Raw genomic sequence first — 26061 nt, 5'->3', positions numbered from 1 at the left:
CTTAATTAAACTTAAACAAAACATTGACAATATCTGTTGTGAGTGAAATAAATAGTTACAATTTTTACCCCCTTCAAACATTGGAAAATGCTATGTGCTAGTAAGGGGTGGGTAACCTAGCTAGCCTTATGGATTCTGGTTTTAAATCTTCATTATGCAAAGTATTTTTAGCCACCTCTGACTGTAAATATGAAGTCAAAAAAGCATTTAATTATGCCTTTTGCAAGTAATGTTATTTTGTTCTAGTTAGCATAATATTCTTGGTAACAGTTAAGAGTCATTACTAATGAAAGCTTCAGTAATGTTTTCTGTGTCTATGATTAAAAGAAACAAATGAAATTCAAACTTATTACTAGTTTTCTTGATCATTTTCTGTTAGTTTGTCAATGTATATGAATCTTCTCAACCTCCTTTTTGTTTGACCTGACTTTTTGTGTCTAACAGTCTAGCCTATGATGCTATATCATCCGATACAGTCACTATTCAATACCTGACACCTGCAAAAAGAAAGGACATTCAGATGTTCATGAATGATATAGAAGTTAATGTTACCACTGTAGGTCGGATTGACTGCAATCAGATTGTAGGAAGCAAGCTGTCTTTGAGCAGTGAAGACGGATACATGATGAATGCCACTGCTGAGGATTTCAGCAAGCCATTTTGCATGGACACTTCAAAGGGGCCACTCTTTAGAATATCTTGCAAGCATTGCATGCTTAATAGTGATAGATACTTATTTGCTTGGGAATTTCAAGATCAACTAAATGGAAGCCTACTTGCTTCAGCCATTGGGTTTGAGATAAATGCTACTGCATCAACCTCTACACAACATATGAGTACTTTGGAAGCCATTATTCCTGGAAACTATGATGGAATATCTTCATCAGGTGTAACATTGCGGGGATCTGAGTGGAACGTTATAAGTTTGAATTTTGTTCCTCGAATTTTCAGGAGTAAAGGTGACAAACAACTTATGCAAATTATGTTTCATAGGTTTACATCTGGATCGTATTTGGCCACCATAAGTGAAATGCAAGATGCATTTGCCAAGAGGCAGGGAGTAAAGGTGGCACTGCAGGTCAATGTCCTCTCAGATTATCTTGTGGAAACTACACATCGCAGCTACTTTGGTGTTGGTAAGAAATCTATTGCAATGCTATTTGGTAGTGAAATATGTTTCAGTTGTACTGCTGTCATGTTAAGAGTATTCAAAGGAATAATTGATTGGAATTTCAGTCCAATTTAAGTGCTTATACTTATTAACTGGATTGTGCAGTAAAATTCTTAGGCTACCTTGGTGGTTTGTATGTTCTTGGTCGGTTTCTCTTTCTCATCATCATGATCCAGGTTTGTTTCTTTTATGTGACATTTCAGCTATCTAGCCTTGCTATTAGGATTGGATATTTTCTTATCTTATCTTATCTTATCTTATTGTGCTGTATAAAAATATATAATCCTTCTTTAACTTTAATAAACAATCATATTCCAACTGTGTTATTGAGACTTTGGAGATCTATTTATATTGACAATTGAACCAATCGCATGGCCTGTTGTGGTAAAATACTTGTTCAAAGTTGTCTTTTTCTTTTCTCAGGAAATCGATCTAGCATGCAATCCAATTGTCATTTTTAACCATTACCTTGTAAAGTGGGGAAAGAAAAACTCCAGAATCACTATATATATAACTAAATTGGTACTTTATGTATGAAATTAAAGAATTCATAAATTGTTATAACTTAATACAGTTAATGCTTACCTTCCAATAAATGTAAATCATAGTTAAACACAATATCTTATTTCAGCTTTATAACAATGGAAAAATAGTTGAAAATTAAGAATCACCACAGCATACATCTGCAAAAATATATTTTTAGCATTGTAGAAGTATTAAGAACATATGTTTCAAATTGCACCAAAATAAACAGTAAACTATTTTTCTTGAAAGAAATCATTTTTTGTTTACAAAGGGCTTACCAATGGAAGAGACTTTGACCTTAGGTTAATAGGAAGAATCCTCTCCCATAAATGGAGGGCTTGGCGTCAACCTTTATTTCATGTATGCTTCTGATTGACCTTAGGGTTTGATGGTCTCTATGCTATTTTTACTGTCTTAACGAATTGATTGGTCAAAAAGATAGGACTAACGAGTGAATGTTTAAGTCCCTCTGATGGAATTGATAGATGGAATTGATATCTTAAATGTGTTTGGGATGGAAAGAGGTTAGGATGGCATTAAAAATGTTGATCACTTCATTTCTGAAGATAGTCACAAGTGTAATGCTGCAATGAAATATTGATCAATGTAAAGATATCTTAACCTTGGTTGACAGACTCAGAGTGAAATGTGCATCTTGTGGCCAACTATTGGAACCATTAGAGTGGTAGAGGTGGTATCTTTGGATGTGTGCTCATTGATGGATTGCTTGGAAGATACCTTAACCAATCTGGCTGATCTCCTTGTACTAGCAGGTGTGGTTGATTGAACATGAGTTATACTAACATCTTCTGCCATGGGCTGATCAAACATAATTGATGGTGCTGATGGTGGTGAAACAAACTGTGGTGCAAATGCTGATGGGCCTGCCATTACTGACAAGGGTGGAACCACGAGAATATCCTTATGTCGAATTTGCCTCATCTCAGATACAGTTTACTTAACATCAGCAAACTCTTGGGGTGTCATCTTTGTTTCTTCCATGATCTTTCTCATTTCACTGTCAACCTTCCTCTTTGCGGATTTTTCAAGCTTGATTTGATATGCCATCTTAATGTTCTCTTCACAAGTTCCAAATCTTGGACTGTTAGGATCTAAATCTGCATTTAGGATTCTTTATTCTTCACTGATTTCATATCCAAGTGGGTCTACAAACATCATTCTAGGATTGACTGCCTTTGTGCTTGTGAAATCAGTATCTCCAATGAAACAAAATTTATCCTTGTCCTTGTCAACTATAGACTTTGAAATTCTTGTCTTTTGCTTCATCTCAAACTGAAAAGTTTTCACAATAAGTGTTGTGCTGTTATCAACCTTATTCATAGGATGCCTCCTATATAAATTTGTAATCTTTTCCATTGCACACTTCTCATTTGTCCAATCAGATATAGGCATGAATGGAAATCTCTTCAATAAATGGAAAAACATATATGTAATCAATTATTGAAATCTGAATTGTGCATTTCTAGTTTTCTTTATTCTTTCTAGATTGTCTGCCAGTTGAATTCTCAGAATTTCACACAAGTTTACTTGAGCTTTCTCAACACATAACTTATAAGTTGAATGTACAAATCCAACTGCTAACTCATCTTTCCCTGAACTAGAACACAGTTTGGTGGCAATAATCTTACTCACAAATCTTACATCATCCTGTTCAATCTGACTGATGACTACCCTTCTGCCATTGTAAGTTGATTTAGTGTTTTCTATCACAATTTTCTTAACATTCTTCTCGTTAAGTGGAGTTTATCCTTGATTGCATAGGCCAGTTACTTCATGAATCAATTCAGCTGAAATGTCTACTACTTTGTCACCCATCCAAAACTTCTCATCATGAATTCTGCTCAGAATGATCTTGGTCCAGTCCTCATCATCAAACTTATGATAAAACATATACTTTACTACATCAACTTGACCTAAATGCTCAAAACACTTCCTTAAATGACATCCTGTTTGTATTTCTTATCAAATTCATTTTAAATGTTATTCTCACCTACAATCTCAAACTTACAATGGGTGCAACTCCAAATATCTTCCAGGTATAAGACTTCGTCAGGAATTTGAGAAAATGTGGTGTTAGGGTCATCTTCTATAGGTGGTATAGGGTTTATCTTCAATTTAGGTCTATGTACTTCCATTACATCATGCAACATTGATTCGTCCATTTCAGTGGTTTAAAATCTCAGCCTCACTTCACAAATTGACTTCATAAAGATGTAAATACCTTTAGAGCGAGAACTAGGGCTTTTAACATGAAAATGACGAAATTCTTTGACAAATCCTTCAAATTGCTTGCAATTTGCTTCTTAAGGATCTTCAACTCTTTTCTCAATCAAATGGTGTTCATTCCTTCAATTTCATCTATTATAACCAACTCAATTTGATTCTGCATTAATTGCGCAAGTATACACTGATAAAAAATCTGATTCTCATACCAGTGAAGGGTCTTTCTTTACATGCACACACATATGAATTAAAAAATGCATGCACACTTAATTGTAGCTTCCTTTTATCCACAATAAACTACTTCGAACTTCACAAGTCTTAATTCAATCTCGTAGGGGCTAAATAATTTTCTGATGTCATTTCCCTTTACCCTTTAAAGACTAGATTGCTTAGATTGATAAGGGTTTGTCAGCAACTATTACTGAGTTCAACTTAGTTTTAGATTAATTGCTTGTCTTCTTTTCCACCCATATTTGTGTGCTTGCAAGTGTCTTAGGTTTAACAAATATTTCATTGAAGTTCTCTACATGTTCTTTCACATTCTCTTTCTTTCTATCATTATTGTTTACATTCCTTTTCATTTTGATGTTAGCATTTCTTTTATAGTTAGATTTCCTTGCATTTTGTGATCTTATGTTTGGTGTTCTCATGTTGTTCATCCAACAAAATCTTGCTGGATGTCCTAAATTGTTGCAAATTTGACATGCTATTACATTGCTTCCATATCTAGGTCCCGACTGTAATCTGCCATTTCTAGCAATATGTCCAAAGTGGTTGCACTTATAACACATTACTCCATTTTTTATGACATTAGATGCACCAATAGGTCTACTAGCTGCAGGGTTAGTAGCTTGATACATATTATTATTAAATCTAGGTTTCCTACATTCATTAGTTCTATATGTAGAAGCATAACAATTATAACAATAACAAGAAATAGGGTTAGTGTACTTACTTGTATATTCCTTCATGTGACCAATTTCATTGCATGTAAAGCATCTACTAGTAAATTGTCTCTTCACCTCTTTAGGTTGTTCTGATTGTTTAGCTACTTCTTTGTTTAGATCTTCTTGTTGTTGTTCAAGCTATTGGATTATGTAATAACCCCAACCGGTTATAACTTCATCAAACACCAAATTCTTTTATAATTCAGTTGTTTGACATTTTGTCAAACACTTTGCAAGCAAGCTTTAATACCACTGTAATAAACCCTGTTGGCTCTCAAACAATCTGTGTTGAAGAATTGATTTCTTTTTTTTGTTCTTGAGATTTTACAATTTTTGATACAACAATATAGCAGCGAAATAGAAGATATTGCAACAATAGTTTCAACTCAAGTATTTAGATATTACATAGGGAATACATAGCTGAAAAATTTCAGATTTCAATATCAACTTAGATACTGAGTATTTTCACAAAATACCAACAACTCAGTTGATAAAATATCCCCTATTATCTAAATTAACAATACCCAAAAAAATTAGAAGTTACAATCCATGCACTTACAGGAAAGACATGCCTTGAAACCCTTTGAAATGAAGACTAGCGGCAGCAAATTAATTCTTCAACCAACAAATGCAACTATAGATATGGAAAATGCTGCTCTCCAAGTGCAGATAAAAAATAACACCCAACGACATATATAAATTGTGCTCAACCAACTCCAAATTAACCAACACACAATTTGATATAGCAAGTCCAGTGAATCCCTTCACAAATTCTAGAACAACCTCTAGCAGCAAAAAAAATTGAACTTCTCCTTAACAACTGTTAATACAATAGTAGGAATGACAAATCGTATACCTCAACACAATTTGCCAAGCAATCTCAGAATTGAATTTGTTGTCCTGCATTTTGTCACCACAAAATGTAGGTAACAGTACGAAACTTTTTCAAATTAGTTTCGCATTTTTTTGAGTTTATTTCATTATTTAATTGGTTAGGATTGATCAACCAATCGGTACCAATTGATACAATGAATATTTTTATTGAAGGCCTTCGTCAAGTCTTTTTTGTTTTTCTTTTTGTCGAGCCTTTGCTTGATTTTTGAAGCTTTCAAAGTCCGTTTTTTGCTTTTGAGTTTGTGTTTGTTTGTTTTTAGTTCTTTGGTTTTGCTCATGTCATGCCTTTCATTTTCCCCTTCGATTCGGTCTAACCTAGAAGTCAATCAAAGTTGTCAGTCAAGAAATATGGTCATTTTAGTGTCTCAAAAGTGGACATTTTAGTTGCAATATATGAATTAAAAAAATGATGTTATATTTTCATTTTGACATTCACTTTTTGAAAATATAACATTTTATTCACTTTTTGTTATGTTTTGAAATTACTTTTCATTTAAATTTATAACTTAAAGTGACTATAGTGCACTTTATGTTATAATTTTAAGTTGAGTTACTTTTTAATTTTTCACTTAAAGTGACTAGAACTATATAGTTACTTTTTAAATTTTTGATTTTTAAATCAAATACTTATATTAATGTCATTTTAATACAATGTTTATGTATTATATTGATTAATATGATGCATAAATGTTATTTTTGACTCATATTGTTGACTTTTTATAAAAATAAGTGAAATGCATAACTTAAAAGCCTAAAAGTGGATATTTTATGTGCATATGCATGTTAAAAACTATGAAAAGTGGAAACTTTTCATGCTAATGCATATAAAAACTCATTTTGAAGACCTTTTTCATGCCATTACATCAAATGCTTGTAAAAGTGGACTTTTTTGATGCAATGACATAAAAAGTTGAGTTTTTATGCTTGTGCATCGAAAAGGTGAGATATGTTTATAAAATATGTAAGTGACTCCAAAAAGTGAGATTTTGGAGACTTGCACATTTTAAAATATGTAATGGGCTTCAAAAAGTGAGATTATGATCAAAGACATATTTTAAAACATGCATTGGACTCTAAAAGGTCCGATTTTGTCTTATTGCATGTTTTAAAATATGTAATGAACATAAAAATGTCCTATTATGTGAAGAAAACATGTTCTTGCTCCAAAAACCTCCTATTTTGATCATAACTTTTAATTTTCTCCATGGATTTGGATGAAATCAGTTGCATTCAAAACATTTTAGAGAGGTGATCATTATGCCCTCATCAAAAATCAGTTTATTCACCGAAAAATGTGTTCAAAACTCCCAAGCTAGGGCACAATTTTGCAAAAAACTTCATAAATCTTCAAATTTGGAACATGTTGTTGTTTGGAATCAAATCGTTTTGACTTTATTTGCTGATTCCATTACATTGTGATCATTATTTTGGTGTTAAAACAACAAATCGTTTTTGCTTGGAGAAACACGTTTTTGCTTAGAATGTCTGGAAAATTGGGGTTTTAATCCACTTTTATGTGTTTTAAAACAACTTTTTTGCATTTGGATCCATGTATATCCATTTGGGGAAGTTGTTTTTGCATTCACAAGTCAAAAATGACTCAAAAACATGCAGTTTTTGGCCACGTTTTTGCAAAAACGGCCCAGATTTTTGAATAAAAAAGTCATGTTTTTGTTCAAAAAACTCAAAAAATTGCATTTTCAACCTATACATTTGATCAAAAGGGATTGTTTTTGAGTTTTAAATGCATGATTGTCTTTGGAGACCATTTATTTGGCACTTTCATGTCAAATCCGATCATTGAATGTCCATTACATGTAAGTGCGGAAAAATTCAAAAGATTGTTTGAAAATTCAGATTTAAGGGAGAATTTGTCTTAAGTCTATAAAAATTGCTATTTTGGCTCTTTCTCCTTCATTTTTGGCACTTAATCTTCATGTAAGTGGACCTCTTCTTTCATGCATTTTAATTCATGCTTATCTTTGCTGATTTTATGCATGAAATCATTGAATGGATGCCATTTGTAAGAATCTTTGCTTTAATATGTGCATTTTTCCTTTAAATATGAATTTCTCCTTCATTTTGATGTTTTTGGTTCTTCCTCAAGTTCCAAATTCGAATTTCATCTTTGGAGTGCATTGCATCTTGGCATGTTTTGAGTTGTTTTCAAAGGTATGTTTTTCTTTTGTTTTGGTTTTGTGTGTTTGTTTGCCGATTTTTCTCCATTTGGAGAAGTTGCAAGTTTTTTTTTTCCCAAAAACTTGTTTTTCCTTCATTACATGCGAAAGTGTTATCATTTTTCACATTCCATTTCCATGTCATTACGTCTCACATCTCATCTGACAAATGTGATTACATGTTTTTCACCTCATTCGCTATTCACACATGCATGTAATCCCATTTTCCACTTCCGTTTTTCATCCATCTCATTTTTCGCTTTCATTCACATGACACGATTACACGAAATGTCTTAAGTGTAATTGCATCTAAAAGGTCCAATTTTGACTAAAAGTCACTTTTTGAAAAGTCAAAAAAATGTCATTTTCTCCTCTCCATATGCATTCGCACCTCCATGAGCAAATACATGTTTCTGTATCTTTCCATACTTTTCATCTTAGCTTTCATCTGCATATGCATGTAAAGTGTATCTTTCACTCACATTTGCATCTCATTTCAGCCTCCACCTTCCGTTACATGTTGCATTTACATATAATCCGTTTTCTGTGCAATGACATCTTGAAAGCCCAAGTCACTTTTTGAAAATCAGCAATTTCCATTTACACACATTCCCATGCGCCAAGCACTTTACTTCAAAAAAAAAAAAAAAAAAGGGAGTTAAAGGTGCTGATGGAAAGTTGTTTCGAGTGTACATCCAAACATCGTCAAGAAGGTTTTCAAAGTGTCAAAGAATCCAGTTTGTGCTAATTTACAAAGGAGAATTCACGACAACTTGAGCGAGAAAAGATGGATCACATCAAGTTTCCACATGATAATGGACAATTCGTCAAAGAGAGTTAGAGGTTGTTAAAAGACGCAACACAATGGTTATCAATGTGAATGCAGTAGTACAAGGTACAGGAACTCCCAATTTTGTTATCATCTAGGATTGCATCGTCAAGTACAAAGCCTTTCAGAATTGTTCTTTTCTCTTCCGTCTTCTTTCTTCTTCTTTCATGTTTGTAGTTGGACAAGATGCATTACATGAAAAAGTGTAATTACATGTAATGCGAGTTACATGTATGTAAAAGATGTAATGCGAGTTGCATGTGTAGTTGCATGTAACCCTTTATTTTCTGTAGTTAGACTTGGTCAAAGTTGGTTGAGTTGCTCTCACTTTTTCCTCCCCCTTTTTCTCAACTTCTTTGCCTATATAAAGGAGGAAATCATCATTATCTTTATGCAAGAGAGCTCTGGAGAAATTGTGCTAGCAGAACTTTGTTTGTGTAGCACTATTTTGAGAGAAAGTGAATACAAAGGAGCATTTGAGACTTAACTTTGATTAAGTGAGATTGTTATTTGTGTGAATTGTAAATTTTATCTATAATTTATTTAAGTTATCTTTGATTCGTATTATCTTTTGGTATCTTGTGATTAATAGAAAAAAGTTAAGAAACAATTGAAGCCCGAGCTTTGACTAGGAGCAATTGTGAAAATCCATAGCTAGAAGCTTTGTCTGTAGCTTGTATTTTCATCTTGATTTGCAAAATAGTTAGATTGTTCTTATTTTTAGGAGTCTTTGTGCCCTAATTGTAGAGATTTTACTATATAGAAGTAGAACAGGACTTAAAGCCAAACTGGTAGGTTTTGGCTGGCCTTTGAGTTAGTTAAAATCTATCGGTATCACTGTTTCCAGCTCGTGATAGAAGTGTAATTAGAGATTCACCTTGCCCATTATTCACCTTACGAATAAGTGGATCCTTTCTTGAAAGTTAAGAAGAAAGGATAAGAGCAACACCTAGTTTATAAATCTCTCAATTTCTTGCTTACCTTGAGTTGATCCAAGAAACAGTGAGAAGGGGGAGCCTTCCCTTTAAGGTAGGAGAGACTGTCTCACACGCTGTGGCTGGTCATCCTATTTTGCGACTGAATTTTTACACAAAACTGTTGGTTGCAAAATATCCACGCAACAGAATCTACAATACTTTAGCTGTAGATCCCAAACCCTTATACTTCAGCAAGGACCAAAAATCAGAACTTCAAAAGTGTCACAAAGACAACAAAGAAAGATAAGATAATCAAATAATTGGATGCTTTACTCATCAAATGGGCTCATATTTATAATCTCCAAATGGCACAAAGTTTCCGAAATGAACTTCACTTTAGAAGCTTCCCACACACAATATTAAAATATACTAAATTGTCATTAATATAATTTATTAATTGCTTTTGGCTCCAAAAATGACCTTTTCCACCATAACTTAATATTTTGACACTCAAGACCACTTTTGTCTTGGTTCTAACGAGCTATGATATTGAGGTGACCAACCAACAACACCAACAAAAATAACAACCTCAACATTTTTAGATGAATAATAATAATTCACCCGTCTTGCGAAATCAACTGAAAAAGCATTGGATTCAAAATCTGACAACACCAAAGTGATGCTGATGATGAATGAACCTGACAATGTGACTTACTATAAATAGACACTCCCTCCAAGATTCTTAGAGCCCAAACTAGAAGCCCGAAATAAAAATTGAGAGCATCACACAACTCCTCTAACTCAACTGAGATCATTGAAACCAACAATTTGACTTACTAGAAATAGTAAGTCTTTCAAATGGAGCCAAAACACACCATAGACTACTGAAAAGCCGATAACCCCACAACTAAGACCCTCAAATCCCACTGTTAGCTCACGAGGGTTGCAATGGTGAATTGATCAAGCCAACTATAGGAACCTGCTAAAAATGGGGACATTACAGATTACTAGATTTGGTTCTTTAGTAAGTTTAGATCTCTTAGATAATTCACCTTCACAGTAGCCAATACCAATCATATCACCTTTAGGTCTTTGTGCCATGATCTGTTCATCAAGTTTTTCAGTGCTGGAATACAACTTCTCAAGATATTGCTTTGTCTATGTAAGCTTTCCTTTCACAATAGTGTTGTACTTCTAAAGTTCTGTATATTGTAGCTTTGTAGATTTAAGGTTTAGATGTCAGCTTGGTAAGTTTGGATTTCAGATCTGCATTCTCAGATCTCAAATCTGATTGACTTTTCTTCTCATCTTCCATCAAACTCATCTTATGATGGGTAATTTCAAGTTCATGCCTTAGAATCTCATTCTCCTTCTTTAGCTTAGAAACTGAATCACTATCCTTGATCTGATTATCCGACTCTTTCTTCTTGGAATTAGTAGATTCAATTTGCTCTTTCAATTTTTGAATGATAGGTTTTGCCTCTTTAAATTTGTCCTTTAGATTGTCTCTTTTTTTTGTGATTATATCAAGTTCCTCTAGAGCTTCTTTTAGGTTATTTTGCAACTGATCCATATCCATAGTGATCTTACTCAAGTTGTTAGGCCTCGTTTGAGTAAATATGCTCTGATACCAATTTTTAGAAATGGGAAATATTGAGAGTGGGGGGGGGGGTCGGTGGGGGGGCTGAGTTATTAATCCACAAACCTCTGCCCAACTATGGATATCTTTAATAATCTTAAAACATATACATGTGATTCAACCGAAAAGCAAACATAACAGTTAGGTCTCTTTTGAGTAAATATGCTCTGATACCAATTTTTAGCAATGGGAAATATTGAGAGTTGGGGGGGGGGCTGAGTTATTATTCCACAAACTTCTGCCCAACTATGGATATCTTTAATAATCTTAAAACATGCACATGTGATTCAACCGAAAACAAAACATAATAGTACCATAATACAACTCATAACATCATTATTTGTTAACTAGGGACACCTTGGCCAAAGGAAAACCCCGGTGGGGATGGTACCCACAAAATCATCCACCACTCAAAAGCATCTTGTGAAAGATATTGACCCTATAGGAGTCTACTACATTTGTATAGTGTCTCTATCCTTGTTAGAGGACTAGGCCTTGTTAGAAGCCTCAACTCTGTTAGGAGTTGGTATTACAATTACAAAAGTAGCAAGATGAGCCCACTATTCAAACATGCATATACAATGATCTATTTTGTTTACAAAAGGTATAGATACAAAAACCTTTGACAATGGTGATATCTTCAATATTTGATTTGTCCTTTGTAGCTCTCTGTACACAACTTCGCATGTACTGTCCTTTCTCTGCTCTAACATAAAGTTTGCATCATATAACAATTGCATTTTTAATGTCAAAAGACATTACACAACTTTGCATATAGACATCTTTCCTTTATACCCTTCTACTTTGTCCTGTTGGCCTTCAAGTCTTCACACATGTCTTAGAATACAAAATTGACCTTTGCCCGCTTAGGGTCAACATCTAGGATGTCGTCCCATAATAGTTAAGTAATTAGTTTGGTGAACCAAAATAATTCCTTAACACAATTTACCATTTCCTTGCCTCAGTCCTGTTCTGCCTATAAATGACTATAACTGGTAAATCGTTTACATCTCTATCTGTACTTGGGGCATTATGACATGCGCTTTGAGATATACTCTCCTCATACTCTGTACTAACTTCCCTCAAGTGCACATGTGCCAACTCACTTGTTGTGAACATCGCCAATCAAAAAGATGTCTCTGTTGATAGTTAATCTATATATCACTTAGACAATTTTTTGAGTTATCTTCTCCAAAACATAACTCCAAAATCTACTCACTAAATATAGTATATATATGTTGCCATAAACGACAACCTCTAAGTATCCCCTTAGCCAAATTGCCAACAAAGGTAGGGAAGAAAATTAGAAAACCAAAAGGATAGTTGTATTTGAAAAAAATGGGAGTTAAGAAATTAAAATTAAAAAATTCCAAAACAAGGAAAATAAAAAGAATAAAAAATACTTTATTAAAAAGTTGAAGTTTAAAAATATAATTAAAAAGGGAAAAAAGGATAATAATGCACAAAGGGAAGCTTAGCGCTTATCGAAAGAATAGCAAAGTACAAAAAAAAACATCACTATGTACACATGCTATAAAAAGGCTTTTGAACCCATATGAAATAACTATTGGCAAAACTAAAGTGAGTATATTTGCATCAAGCAAGCTAAGGGAAGATATTCATTATGGGAGAAGTTCAACAGTGTTTTTCATAGGAAGTTTGTGGTTACTGTATGGAAGAAGGGGTTGGTTATGGTATGGAAGTAGTCTGTGGCCATCGTATGTGGAATGCAGGTTGCGACAATCATACAAAAGAAAGTGACAGTTGTCATAGGGAAGAAGTTTTTGGCTACCATATGAGAGAGGAAGTTGCGACAAATGTATGGAAAGAAATGCAACAATTGCCACCTCTTGTATTGCTAACTTGGAGTTTGTGAGTTAATGCCCACTTTTAAGCTTAAGTTTGTTCTTGAAGTGGATTCCTCTAGGGATATGTGCATTTATTATAAAGCATTTTGTTCTCTTTTATCACATTCCCTTGCATATTAGATGCTTAATAGTTTCAGACATGCATTCTTTCGAAAAAAATTCAAGATATAAATTTGTTGTTGATAACCATCTAATGTGAAATGCTTGGAGATCATCCCTAATAGTTTCAGTCATTAATGCTGTCTTAAAAAACCAAGATATAATCATTTTGTTAATGAGGAACGGTTGAAGAATATCCTCCTCATTTTTAGATCAAAAACACATAATCTGTAGACCACCCACACAGCATGACATTTGTTGTTTGTTAAATAGCGAAACCAGATGTGATGAGTATTGACTTAAATTAGTGAACCCTATTTCTGCCACACAGACAACAACGATTATCAAAAGATGCTTGTCTATTGATGGCTTGACATTGACAATTTTTTAAATTTGTTTAACAAAAACCTTTTGCTGAAATATTGTGCATATGATTGACCTTTGTCTTCCAACACATGTGAGTACAGATATCAACAGTCAAGGACAATAGTCCTGCATATATGCCCAATAAAAACTTATTTAAAAAATGTAAATGATATACACTTCTGCATTTGTGTGTATTTGCTGAGGGTGGGATGGAGGTAGTTGAATAGTCAGAATTTTGTTTTCCTGGTATTCATTCGTTTCAATACATGGACTATCAAGCCCCCCAAAAAAGGTTTTTGATCTATTTTTTGTTTCTAATATACTTTGATGACATTTGTTTAAAATTAATTTTCATCAATGAATTTTCTTCTTAAACATAGTAAACTGTACTAATCTTAGTGTTTTTTATCTGATATTTTTCATTAAGCACTACTATTTTCTTAAATTTAAGTTTTGTTTGCTAATTTCTCAATGAATGGGCTATCAAGCCAGAAAATAATGTTTTTTCAATTTATAGATTTCTTATGATGTACTTAGGTGACACATATATTTGACTTTGAACTTATGCATTTCCTCATTAAAGGGAGTAGAATATAATTTTGCTTGATCCATTGTTTGGATTCTTTCTTCATTTGAAGTATCAGATTTTTTTTGTGAGTTGAAATGGATATCTATGCATGAGCTACAAGAAAAAGTGTAATAGATTGAGCTTTCATTTCTCTTTGGTCTCACACATCATGATTTTATGATCATTATATGATTGTTGAAACCAGCCAACCCTATTTGTTCTATTTGCAGTTCGAAAGGAATTTTCCTAAGTTTCTTATTCGAGAGAAGCAATTAAATAAGCTTGTAGCAAAGGAGCGTGCAAGAGATCATTGGGCAAAGGTGATGTGACAAACAATGAGAATATTGTTGAATAGATGTTTGTGCTCATGACATATATTGTGTACAAGTATTACATATTTTACTGTATTGATTTGCTTTCCATACTTCAGGTAATAGATGTTTGTGCTCATGACATATATTGTTTAGAACTATAAGCAATATAAATATTATTATTTTGATTCACTTCCCATACTTGTGGTAGATTTTATTTTTCTGTTCCATGGAAATTCAGTTTCTTATTGTTTGCAAATGGACAGATTTAATTATTGATTGGATACATAGGAAAGAATTGGACTCAAGTCATTACTTTCAACTTATTTATCAAATTTCATGGTAAATGGCTTTAGTTTGTATGACCTATGCCTTGTGTCTAGTGTACGTATGGGTACATTTTGTTTATAATATTAACCATTTAACTTCTTCTCTAGGAAATTCATTACAACTTGTCTTTACACCTACAACAGAAATTTAAACTACTGAATATTAAAAATATTTAAGCTTTTTTGCTGGAATATGGTTCCTTATATATGGCTATCTAACAAGTTAGACAGCTACAATTTGGGATAGAGAATCTATGAATGTGGGCCAACAGCCTGTTGTTGGGTTTTGAAGAAAATGTAATTTGCATTACCATTTTGGATTTCATTAACATTATAATTTAACAACTCAAAGATATTTCCACATGGTTAGGAAATTTGAAAGACTTTCACCTCAGGCAAGCAAAGATGCAGCCTAGCCCTAAAGCACTCCTTATGACTGTTCAATATAAATATTAAATAACAATTGAGGTTTTGATTGCTAGGAAATAAGGTAGTTCATTCCTGTAAGTTTTGCACGGAAAAAATAAAGCTTTATAAAGCCATTTTCTAAGCAATGCAATTTCAAGCTTTTATAGGATATCAATTTCAGTTAATTGTTTTTCTGCAATGGTTTATTCTTTAATCACAATATGTTCAGCAGTCCAACATTTGCATCAGAGTGATTGTTAATCTTGTTCCTGTGAATAGTGTGTGCTAGATTATTGGATTATTGTGTGGCTTGTTTACCATGGACAATGGTATAGTGGAAGACATAAATGGGCCGTGGGTAATACTCCAGTTTTAACAAGTGGCTGCCATTGTGAAATTAGTTTTACAGCTGTTTCTTGGGCATAGAGTTTGAGTAGATAATAGAAGCATAAGTGTAGAATTACCTTCACTTTTGCAATAGGGATTTCTCTCTTATTTCACCTTAATTTATTTCAGCAATTTTTGGTGATGCAATCTACAAGTATTTTCATGGCTTGAAGAATTTGCAAGGTGCATTGAGGAACACAGAAATACAAAGCGATCGATAAAGAACATGTGTTGGGTGTAAGAATTGTTTATGGATGGAATTTTATTTTTTCCAAGACCTAGTGAAGTTCACACAAAGGAATTTCATATTCATTAAAGTCTAAAGAAGAAATAATCACCTGCATCGAAGGAGGAGCAGTTTAACTATTTAACATTATGCTGGATGTGTAAGTTAATTGTCTCATTTTCATGCTGAAGTTTTTATGAAATTATGGCTAAATAATTATACTAAGTGGTAAAAGTGACTAGCATTTTGGAATTTGAAGTCACAAGGGGTGTTGAAAAGAGTTCATTTGTTTTCTAAGATGTTTATGGTTTGAAACATGTAGATATCTTTTGCATCCTAAAAACTCCATAGAAGGTGTTATTAGGATAATACATTGTAAAAGGTGCATTTTGGTTTGAGTTTGATATCTATTATTTACATTTTGGAATTTGGAGTCACAAGGGGTGTTGAGAAGAGTTAATTTGTTTTCTAAGATGTTTATGGTTTGAAACATGTAGATATCTTTTGCATCCTCAAAGCTCCATGGAAGGTGTTATTAGGATAATATATTGTAAAAGGTGCATTTTGGGTTGAGTTCGATATCTATTATCTACATTTTAGCATGAATGCATATTATGCTTTTGTCATTTTTGTTGTAATCAAGCAGAATTTTAATGTTTTGAATGCTACATTTGGTAGATAAAGTGTTATAGTTTTTCTGTAGCTAGGAAGATATCTATCATCCCAAGCTAACTTGTCTCTCAAGGGTGAATGTTGTATGAGAAGCACTTCTTATTTGTCTCCTTGAAGAGAAGAGGGGTTTGGCATACTTTGAATCCCTCTTCATGGAGAAAAAGTAGGGAATTTTGTGGATAATCTAGTTTGTCTTTGATTTGTAGAGTAGTTGCTTCATTTGTAGATAATTGAGTTTGTATCGATCTCCATAACAACTGTTTTAGTATGTAGACATTTGAGTGTTATCTATAGATCATTTAGTTAATCTTGATTTATAGTTTTGTAATTTTGTTATTGTGGATGATAGAGTCTATCTCATGTCTCAGAGGAGTGGTATGCCTGTGGATAATGGAAAATGTCTCGATTCACAAATATTGTTGCAAAATTTTTCGAGACAAGAGGAGTTTTGTTTAATGCAATTAGAGTTGGATAAACAAACATTTATCTGGAACTGGAAATCTAGGTTGATTCTAATGAAGAGTTGGAGATTCAAAACATTTACCTAGTTCAGGAAGTTTAACTTGATATTAATGAAGAAGAGTTGAAGATTCTAGATATCTTCTTAGACCAAAAAGTTTAGGCCAATGCCAATATAGGTTTGTTCTTGGTCACCAGAACAAGTCAGAGCATCCGTATCCCACCAGTTATTACCACATTTATTGATTCCTGAGCATAAATGGGAGAGTATATCCATGAATTTCATCACACAACTCAACTGATTCCAAATATTTTCTTAGACCAAAAAGTGTAGGCCAATGCCAATATAAGTTTGTTCTTGGTCACTAGAACAACTTAGAGCATGTGTATCCCACTGCTTATTGCAACATTCATTGATTCCTGAGCATAAATGAGAGAGTATATCCATGGATTTCATCGCACAACTCCCAAAGAAGTAGGTTAAGGATAAGATATTTGTGGTTTTGAACAGGTTGACAAAGTATGCTCACTTCTTTGCAGTGGCACCTGACTAGACAACCTCTCAAGTAGCAACATTGTTCTTTAAGAGATTTCTCGATTACACAGCCTACCTAAGACCATTATCAGTGACAGGGACAATAAGTTTCTTAGCATATTTTGGCAGGAGCTTTTTGGACTAGCTAGGACAAAGCTAACCCCTAGCACTAGTTACCATCCTCAAACAAATGGACAGATATAGGTAGTAAATAAGTGGGTAGAAGGATATCTCCGCAATTATGTTTCAGGGCAGCAACGAGCTTGGATCAAGTGGTTGTACTTGGGTGAATATTGCTATAACTCTACTTACCATTTGTCTATCAAAATGTTTCCATCTAGTGCACTAAATGGCTACAACCCATTTTCCTTCTTAGACTTGGCCTCAATAGACAACCAAGCTCCCTTTGTGAAGGATTGGATGCAAGAACAATAGGATATTCTTGTAGCTCTTAGAGAAAATATACAATGAGTTCAGAATCATTAGAAGATTTATGCTGATCGCCACAGGATTGAGATGTCTTTTGCGGTTGGTGACAAGGTGTTCCTGTGTCTTCAATCCTATAGACAGAGTTCATTTAAGAAGAGCGGCATGGAAAAGCTTAAGCCGAGATTTTACAGACCTTGCCGAGTGATGAGAAGGATCGGGGAGGTGGCCTGTGAGTTGGAGTTACTAGAGGGTGGTAGGATTCATAATGTTTTTCATGTCTCCTCAAGAAGGCACTTGGACAACATATCACGAGTTCACCTAAGTTACCCCCACTGGACGAGGAAGGGGATTTAGAGTTGGTTCTTGCAGAGGTAATGGAAGTAAGGTAGAGACAATTGAGGAACATGTTTATCAGGGAGTATTTGTTGCATTGGAAAGGTCTACCCATAGAGGATGACACCTAGGAAGGTGAGCACATTTTGCATCACCCCACATTGCAATTACTCAATCTTAGGAAGGGAGGACTGTGATATCCAATTCTCCTACCCTATTATTCATTTTGATAGGCAAGTAGGAGCCAAAACAAGGGATGACGTAGAGGCCTCAACTTAACTATGGATAGCACTCTTTAATATAGGCCTCGAGAAGATGAGTGCACATGAGTTGTCTGAGTCATGATGGTGACTAGATTGTTCTTAAAATATTATGGCAGGATGTTACCTCCACCCCACGTTCAGTTTGTAACTCCCCTATCGATCTCTGTGGATATTCCTTATGGTTGTCATGCATGATCTTCCTTTGTTAACTGATGGTGTTTTCCCCACCCACCAGTAGTGAATATAGTGGATGCAAGGAGGTTGTAGACAACATGACAAATTGAGACAATTGCAACAAGTAATTTCTATGCTTGAGCATTTTTCTTGAATTTAATGAAGGATGAAAAGCCTTCTTCCTGTGATTTGGATGTCCATCCTAGTCACAACTATATGTGAGGATCATGAGTTTTAATGTGAAATAAAGATGCCTGTAGATCATTGGAGGAAGATGGTTCGCATCGACTATGCCAAGGATTTGATAGTTTAACATCATTTACCAAGCCGACTAGGAGAACCCTTTGGCCTTGACGTTCATGGTGGGTTGACGTATCAATTAGTAACAAAGTTTGGTTGTGGTCGCACCATGCTGATCTTGAACGTTGGTCTAATTGAGAGGTCTTATACTTGCAGTAAGATGACATTGTGGTGATTGACAACAATTGGATATGAAGTTGGTATAGCATTGACAGTAGTTACAAATACTATAGGTGTCCCTCTCTAATAACGTCACACCATTTCCTTTTAAGTGTCATCCAAAGTGGTCAATCGAATCAAATCATGTAATCCCTACTAAAGTTATAAGTTTGTAAGACATAGTGATAGGATTAAAGACTCGATGAGTCTAAGATTGTAGAAATACATCTTTTTTTGAGCTTTTCTCATTTTGAAGAACACTGCAGTGATTTATAATCCATTAGATTTTTCAATTTGGCTCTTGGAAGAAAATAGCTTTTACTTGAAGCTTATTTAACTGCATTAATGCCATTTAAGAAAAGTGGAACAAACCTAACAGATCCCACTATCATATCCACTTTGGAACTTTGTTAATTAGTAATTGTAGGAATAGTACACAACCCCTGCCAAGGAGGACATTATATCCCTTCTTTAACAGAGCAATAACAACAAAATCAAGGAAGAACTGTTGGGTTCCGATAACCTTCTTTGCCATAGCTATTCCAATTGCTTAAATGCCATGTTGATCAACCTTGACCAAATAAAAGGTTGGCGATCAGAGTGTTGGCTTGCGAAGGGCCTTCCATGTCTCTTGTGATAGTGCGTTTACACCAACTCATGTCCTCATTCTTCTATTAAGAACCCAACCCATGTCACTTTAGCTTCCCATTCTATCCTTGTCTTCTTACCAATTCGACTCTTACTAACCCCTTGATAATATAAAATTGACTTAAATAATTTTGCATAATGTCCTTCATAAATCAATATTAATATATGTTTGGATTGGCCTATTAATCCTCTAATGTTCTAGAAAAAGAGGACATCACAGTCCTCCCTCCTTGAGATTGCTTTCCCTCAAGCAATTATGAGTCTTTGAACCAATACCAAGATCCCATATCAATCTGTTGATAGCTCTACAGGCCAATCTGAAATCTCATCCTTCCACACTGTGAAGCTTGGTCTCCGAATGCAACTCTTTTATCAATAAGATCCTTGGATCCGAAGTCACCTTGAGAAATATTGTTGCACCTGCCTTTGCATTACTCTGAACACAATTGTGCAAAGTCTTAGATAGTGAAGCAACTCATGCAAAGTATCTGTCTGATTAACCCCTAGATCCCAAATCATACTATCAATACGATCCTAGGTGTAGAAATAGATGTCTGGTGAATTACCAACCTCCTGGCTTGGTCAACTGAACAAGTCTATTGCTCTACACATGGAAAAGATACCTCCAATATGTATGAAGATCAGCACATTAGGCCACCAAATATTACTGCTATAGGATATACTATCATGAAGAATGATGCTGAAGATGTCATTGCACCCATGCATAAGTGAAGAAATCCAACCATGTGTAATATCTAATCTCAAATCATACCCATGTAACTCAATTGCTCCTTGTAGTGCATAATAAAGTAATGTTATATTTAGCATTAGTAAAGTTATGTTAGGTCAGGTAGTTAGGAAGCGAGGGGATGCCTCCATTGGTTCCCCCAACCAATTGACCATTATATAAAAACTTTGATTTATGAATGATGGACTCATGTTGTTTTGGTATCGATAAAGTAATAATATTGCCTCGCCATTTTGGTATTCTGGTATGAGTAATGAATGTTCTATTGGTACTATTGAATTGATGTTACATTGTTTTGTGTAAATTGTGTTAATATCCATTCTACATTTTGGCGCCATTGTGTAAGTCCGAACCTGGAGGTCTTCGACTAGGTAGGATGGAGTAATAGGAAGACCTTTCCTACCATTTATACAAGCATAAAACAGTGATAGAGAAGAGGAAATAACAAGAGAAAACCAGTTAACACGAGATCTAGTGGTGGCCTAGGAAGTTTTGGTCGACCAGTACGCACAAAGAGAAGCTTGTGAGAGAGCAGTTTTAGAGAGCACCATATGGGACGCGCTTTTCGTACTAGTGGTGTACGATCTACTTGGACAGATCCCTCAACTGTTGGCAAGGAACTTGATACGTGTGGAGGAAGAAAGAGTTGAAACAAACAAAGAACGAAGAAGACAACAAGTACTCCAACAGTTTGCTGAAAGAAGTACATGGGAACTGGAAGAGTGTGACAATCCATGAAAGATAAGAAATTGCTAAAACAATCCATGCCCTTGCTTCCAAACAAATATCCTAGGTGTGTGCTAGAAGAAGAATCGAGGAGGAAGATGCCCTGTGGAATCTCCGCTTCCACTAATAGGAGGAAAGATGTCGCAACTTGAAGGGATTGGTAAATCACTCTCAGAGTACATACCTAATTGAAGAAGGGTTGATTGAAAATACAATAGAAGGTATAACGAACTTGGCTATCTCGGAACCACCGGGGAGGAAGGAAAGGTGCATGAATCTAGAAACCTCTGCTCGAAGAGAGCAGTGGTAGGAACAAAGCTCCAGCCTAAGGGAAAGGGATACTCATAGACCAAGAAACCAAGATTCTAGCCCATTAGAAGGGAGTGCCTCGACAAGAGGGAGCGTCCCGGCAGGAGGGCAAAGCCATAGGTGAATGGTGATAGACAAACAAAAACTCTCTAGATTTATGGGGGATGAATTAGGGTACCCCGTATAACATTGTAAAGCATGCATAACCATATGGAAAGCCAATGGAGAGAATGATGCAAATGAATGGCTAAAAGCATTTCAACCACATTGAGAGGTATAGCTATTGAATGGTATATAGACTTGGAGGCGGACGAGAAGAACACATGGAATAATCTCCAAGCAACCTTTGAAGAAGAATTTAGACTCCTTCGAGACAATGATGAAATAGTGACAGAGATCTATAATACAAGGCAAGAAACAATGAATTTGTCAAAGCATGTAGCAGGAGGCTAAAGGAATTGATAGGGAAGCTTGACAATGAACTTGCTGATGGATTGGAAAAAGGGTCGTTTATTAAAGGGTTTACATCGGTCCTAAGAAAAAAAATGAAAATAGTACCATCATCATCCCTTGTGGATGCCTGTACCCATGTAATGGATATAGAAAGTGAGAACAAAACCTCCAAGCTAAGAGGCATGGAAGTGGGAGTGAAAACTCAAAAGAAAGCGAGGATGAATCCAAGACCATCCAAGCCTTGAGGAAGCATATGATGAGGTTAATGAAGGAGGTAGCAAGAAGTACGGAAGAGAAAAGATAAGGGAGGGAATAATGGTGCATAGATTGCAAGGAGGGCGACACAAAAGGGACATGTCCATGTAAAACATTTTGTGATATATGTCAGGTGTTGGGAGACAATCAAAGATTGTTTTTACAATCTAAAAGCATGGAATGCACAAGTGTTCTTCACCCAAGGAGAACAATCCACACGACCCTTCACCCCTCCACGAAATACAAATACAGAAGCCTCATCGGGGGGATATAGAAATAACTAGCAGGGGAGCAATAACAACACACCGAGGAGAGCAATCCAGTATGAGTCTAAACGAAGACTTATGATCCAATATAGATAGTGCAACGAATGGGGATGTTTTGCACGTGACTGTTAGAATGGCGGAGCATAGAATAGAGGAATGTTGTGTAAATGGTGCAGACCAGGTAATCATGGGGAAGCCAATTGCCCTAGACAAAAAGGGGTGAACATGTTCGATATTGTAGAACCTAAGAGCGAAGTATTAGCTATCACAAGAATGCAGGGTAGGAAAATTGAATATCCGGATGTAGCTATAGAAAAAGAAAGATTTTAGGAACCCAAATGGGACATTAGGGATAATATGATAAAAGAAGGAGAAGCAAGTACAACTAAACCCCTAAACACCCAGCCAACATCAAACATCATGAAACAAGTACTAGAGACCACCATCCCCCTGAAAATTGCAGATCTATTAGAAATGCTACCTCAGTTGTGGGTAGGAATAACACAAGGGTAAAGTATCAAATGAATACCCTCCGCTGGAGAAGAAAGAGGAAGTGCAAGTAGGAATAGAAACCAACACCTTGTTCACCATAGGAATGGGGAGGACACCAACAAATGTGGAAATGGAAATATTGGGATTTAAACTATCAAAAACTATAATCAATGGAGGCTCTGGGGTAAACATCCTATCCGACACCTGGAAGGCAATAGGGAAACCTATACTTTAGCCACTTACATTCCAACTAGTGGGTATAGACCAACATGGAATTAAGCCAATAGGAACCTTGATGGGGCAAAAGGTAGTAATTGGTGCACAACACTTCCTTTTGGACTTTGTTGTGATTACACATGAGAAGAAAGGATATGATGCATACTGGGGAGAGGATGGCTAGTCACAACAAAGGCTACCCATAATTGGAAGAAGAATACCTTGTCCATAGAGGAACCAGTTTGTAAGTCAGGACTTGGCATTAGATTCAGAGTTAGAGGGAGAAGACAGAGAAGGAGCGAAACTAGATGAAGGAGTACTCCGACTTGGGGAGTGCTTAAAAGATGAAACAAGCTCCTTTGATGACCTATTTCACTGGTAGATGGGAGACTGAAGTATCCTAGTCAGAGTGTAATATGTTGCAAATCCAAGAATCTAAGTCAGAAGAGGAATGATATCCAGAGGGGTATAATGAGTATAGAGAGGGTACAACTATTCTCAATGGTAAACCAACACATGTATTCAACAAAGAGAAGAGAGTGGAATATGAGGAGGCCAAGTTGTAGACAATAAACCTAGGAGAGAAAGACCAACCTAAGGAGATCCTCATAGGAGATGATTGGGATCCGGTGCTGAAGGCGACAACTTTCAAGATTTTCCTTGAATATAAGGACGTATTAGCATGAACGTAGACAAATTTGAAAGGAGTGTCACCAAAATTGTGTGTCCATCAGATACCACTCATACTAGGAACAAGACTAGTGCAAAAAAGTTGTATCGCATGAACAAAAACCATGCTGCCAAGGTACAGGAAGAAATCACAAATTGCTTGAGGCCGAGATAATATTCAAAGTAGAAACTAGTGAGAGGGTATCCCCTATAGTCATATCAGTGAAGGACAATAATCAAATTTAGATATGTGTCGCCTTCAGGTGCTTGAATGCGGTAACAAAAGATCCCTTTCCAATCCGTTTCATTTATAGCATCCTAGAAGAGGTGGCCGACCATGAAATATACTCCTTTATGGATGGGTTTGCAGGATATAACCAAATCAGCATTGCTGAGGAGGATAAGCTGAAAATCACATTTGTAGTTGAAGATGGGGTGTATGCCTATAACAATATGTCGTTTGGGCTATGCAATGCACCAACCACCTTCTGAAGTATCATAGTGCATATCTTTGATGGGATGTCTGTTGGGAACTTCAGAGCCTTCCTTGATAGTTGGTCGATCTATAGTGGGAAGGAGCAAAACCTCAAGGTCATTAGCGAATGCATGGATCAATGTAGAAGGGCAAGGTTGGCTTTGAATCCCAAGAAATGCAAATTCATGGTTCCACAAGGCAGACTTCTTGGCCATATAGTATGCAAGGAAGGGTTGAAAATAGATCTTGACAAGATCAGTGTCATTTTAGATGTGGAAGCTCCATCGGATGTAACTGGTGTCAAGTCCGTAGGGCATGTGGGGTACTACAAGAGGTTTATAAAAGGATTTGCAGAAGTATCTCTACCTTTAGAAAAGCTAATGAGAAAAGGAGAATGGTTTTGCTGGGAGGAAGAACAAGAGAAGGCATTCCAAGAGCTAAAGAAAAGACTAGTAGGTGCTCTGATTCTCATATACCTTGACTGGAATAAAGAATTCCACGTCCATGTAGACACATCTAACTATGCAATAGGCGCCACCTTGGCACAAGTTGGAATAGAATGACTCGAACACCCAATGTACTTTGCAAGAAAGTAGCTATCAAAGGCGAAACACAATTATAGCACCACCAAAAGGGAAGCTTTATGTATGGTCTACGCATTGCAAAAATTTAGACATTACTTATTAGCTACTCCTTTTACATTTTTTTTTATCATCAATCACTTATGCACGTAGTGAATAGGCCTGTGATTCAAGGGAGAGTGAGTAGGTGGCTAATTCTTTACAAAAGTTTACTTTTAAAATTATAGTTCGGTTAGGGAAAAGTCATGTAATTACAAACCAACTATTAAGAATCAATTTAGGTGAAGCCTCTGGAAGTGGGGTGAATGAGGACTTTCCTGATGCCCATCTATTTCAAATTGTCATACTACCTCAGTGGTACGAAGTGATCGGGCAGTACCTATCAACTGCTACTTTTCCAAAGGAAATGCGAGCAACGGAGAGGAGAAAAATTGCACTCAAAAGCAAGTCATTCTAGTTGATAGAAGGATTGTTATATAAGATGGGGCCAGATCAAGTAAGTATTAAGGAGATGTGTCATAGAGGAGGAAATCCTATTGTTTTGAAAGAATCCCATGAAGGGCTAGTGGGAGGTCATATGGGACCCGACGCGACTGCTCAGAAAGTATTGTTGGCGGGACTTTGGTGGCCCACACTGTATGCAAATGCTCGAGAGTGGGTCTTGGGCTATGATATGTGCCAAAGGGTAGTTAAACTCCTAAAAAATGATTTCATGTCGATGTATCGATCGCATTGACAAGAATTTTTTGAATGTTGGGTCCTAGACTTTGTAGGGCCTTTTTTGCTAGTAGTAACCATAGATGCAAATACATAGTGGTGGCAACAAAATATCTTACTAAATGCCTGGAGGTATGGGCCAGACAACACAACTCTCAGTACGACCAAATTTCTAGGTGAACAGATAGTAACAAGATTCGGTATACCAATACATTTGACGAGTAACAGAGGGGTGTACTTTGTTAATCAGGTAATCAGAACTATGACAATTGAGTAC

The 26061-nt window shown here is 35.6% G+C and overlaps 1 protein-coding gene across 3 annotated transcripts in view; it reads left to right on the top strand.

The window, feature by feature from the left end:
- The window catches only part of LOC149555031 (uncharacterized), a 170865-nt gene that overhangs the window by 95271 nt on the left and 49533 nt on the right, over positions 1-26061 (top strand). For all 3 annotated transcript variants that reach the window (XM_089829056.1, XM_089829058.1, XM_089829057.1), the window contains 3 exons: positions 445-1136; positions 1277-1347; positions 14475-14564. In XM_089829056.1, the coding sequence (XP_089685182.1) occupies positions 445-1136; positions 1277-1347; positions 14475-14564 (853 nt within the window). The remainder of the gene's footprint in view (positions 1-444; positions 1137-1276; positions 1348-14474; positions 14565-26061) is intronic.

The sequence above is a fragment of the Cupressus sempervirens genome, chromosome 5 (genome assembly GCF_028749045.1).
Source record: "Cupressus sempervirens isolate cs-2001-9-10 chromosome 5, ASM2874904v1, whole genome shotgun sequence".
Lineage (NCBI taxonomy): Eukaryota > Viridiplantae > Streptophyta > Pinopsida > Cupressales > Cupressaceae > Cupressus > Cupressus sempervirens.
Note: the sequence above shows the minus strand (reverse complement) of the source record. Positions and strands in the feature narration are given on the sequence as shown.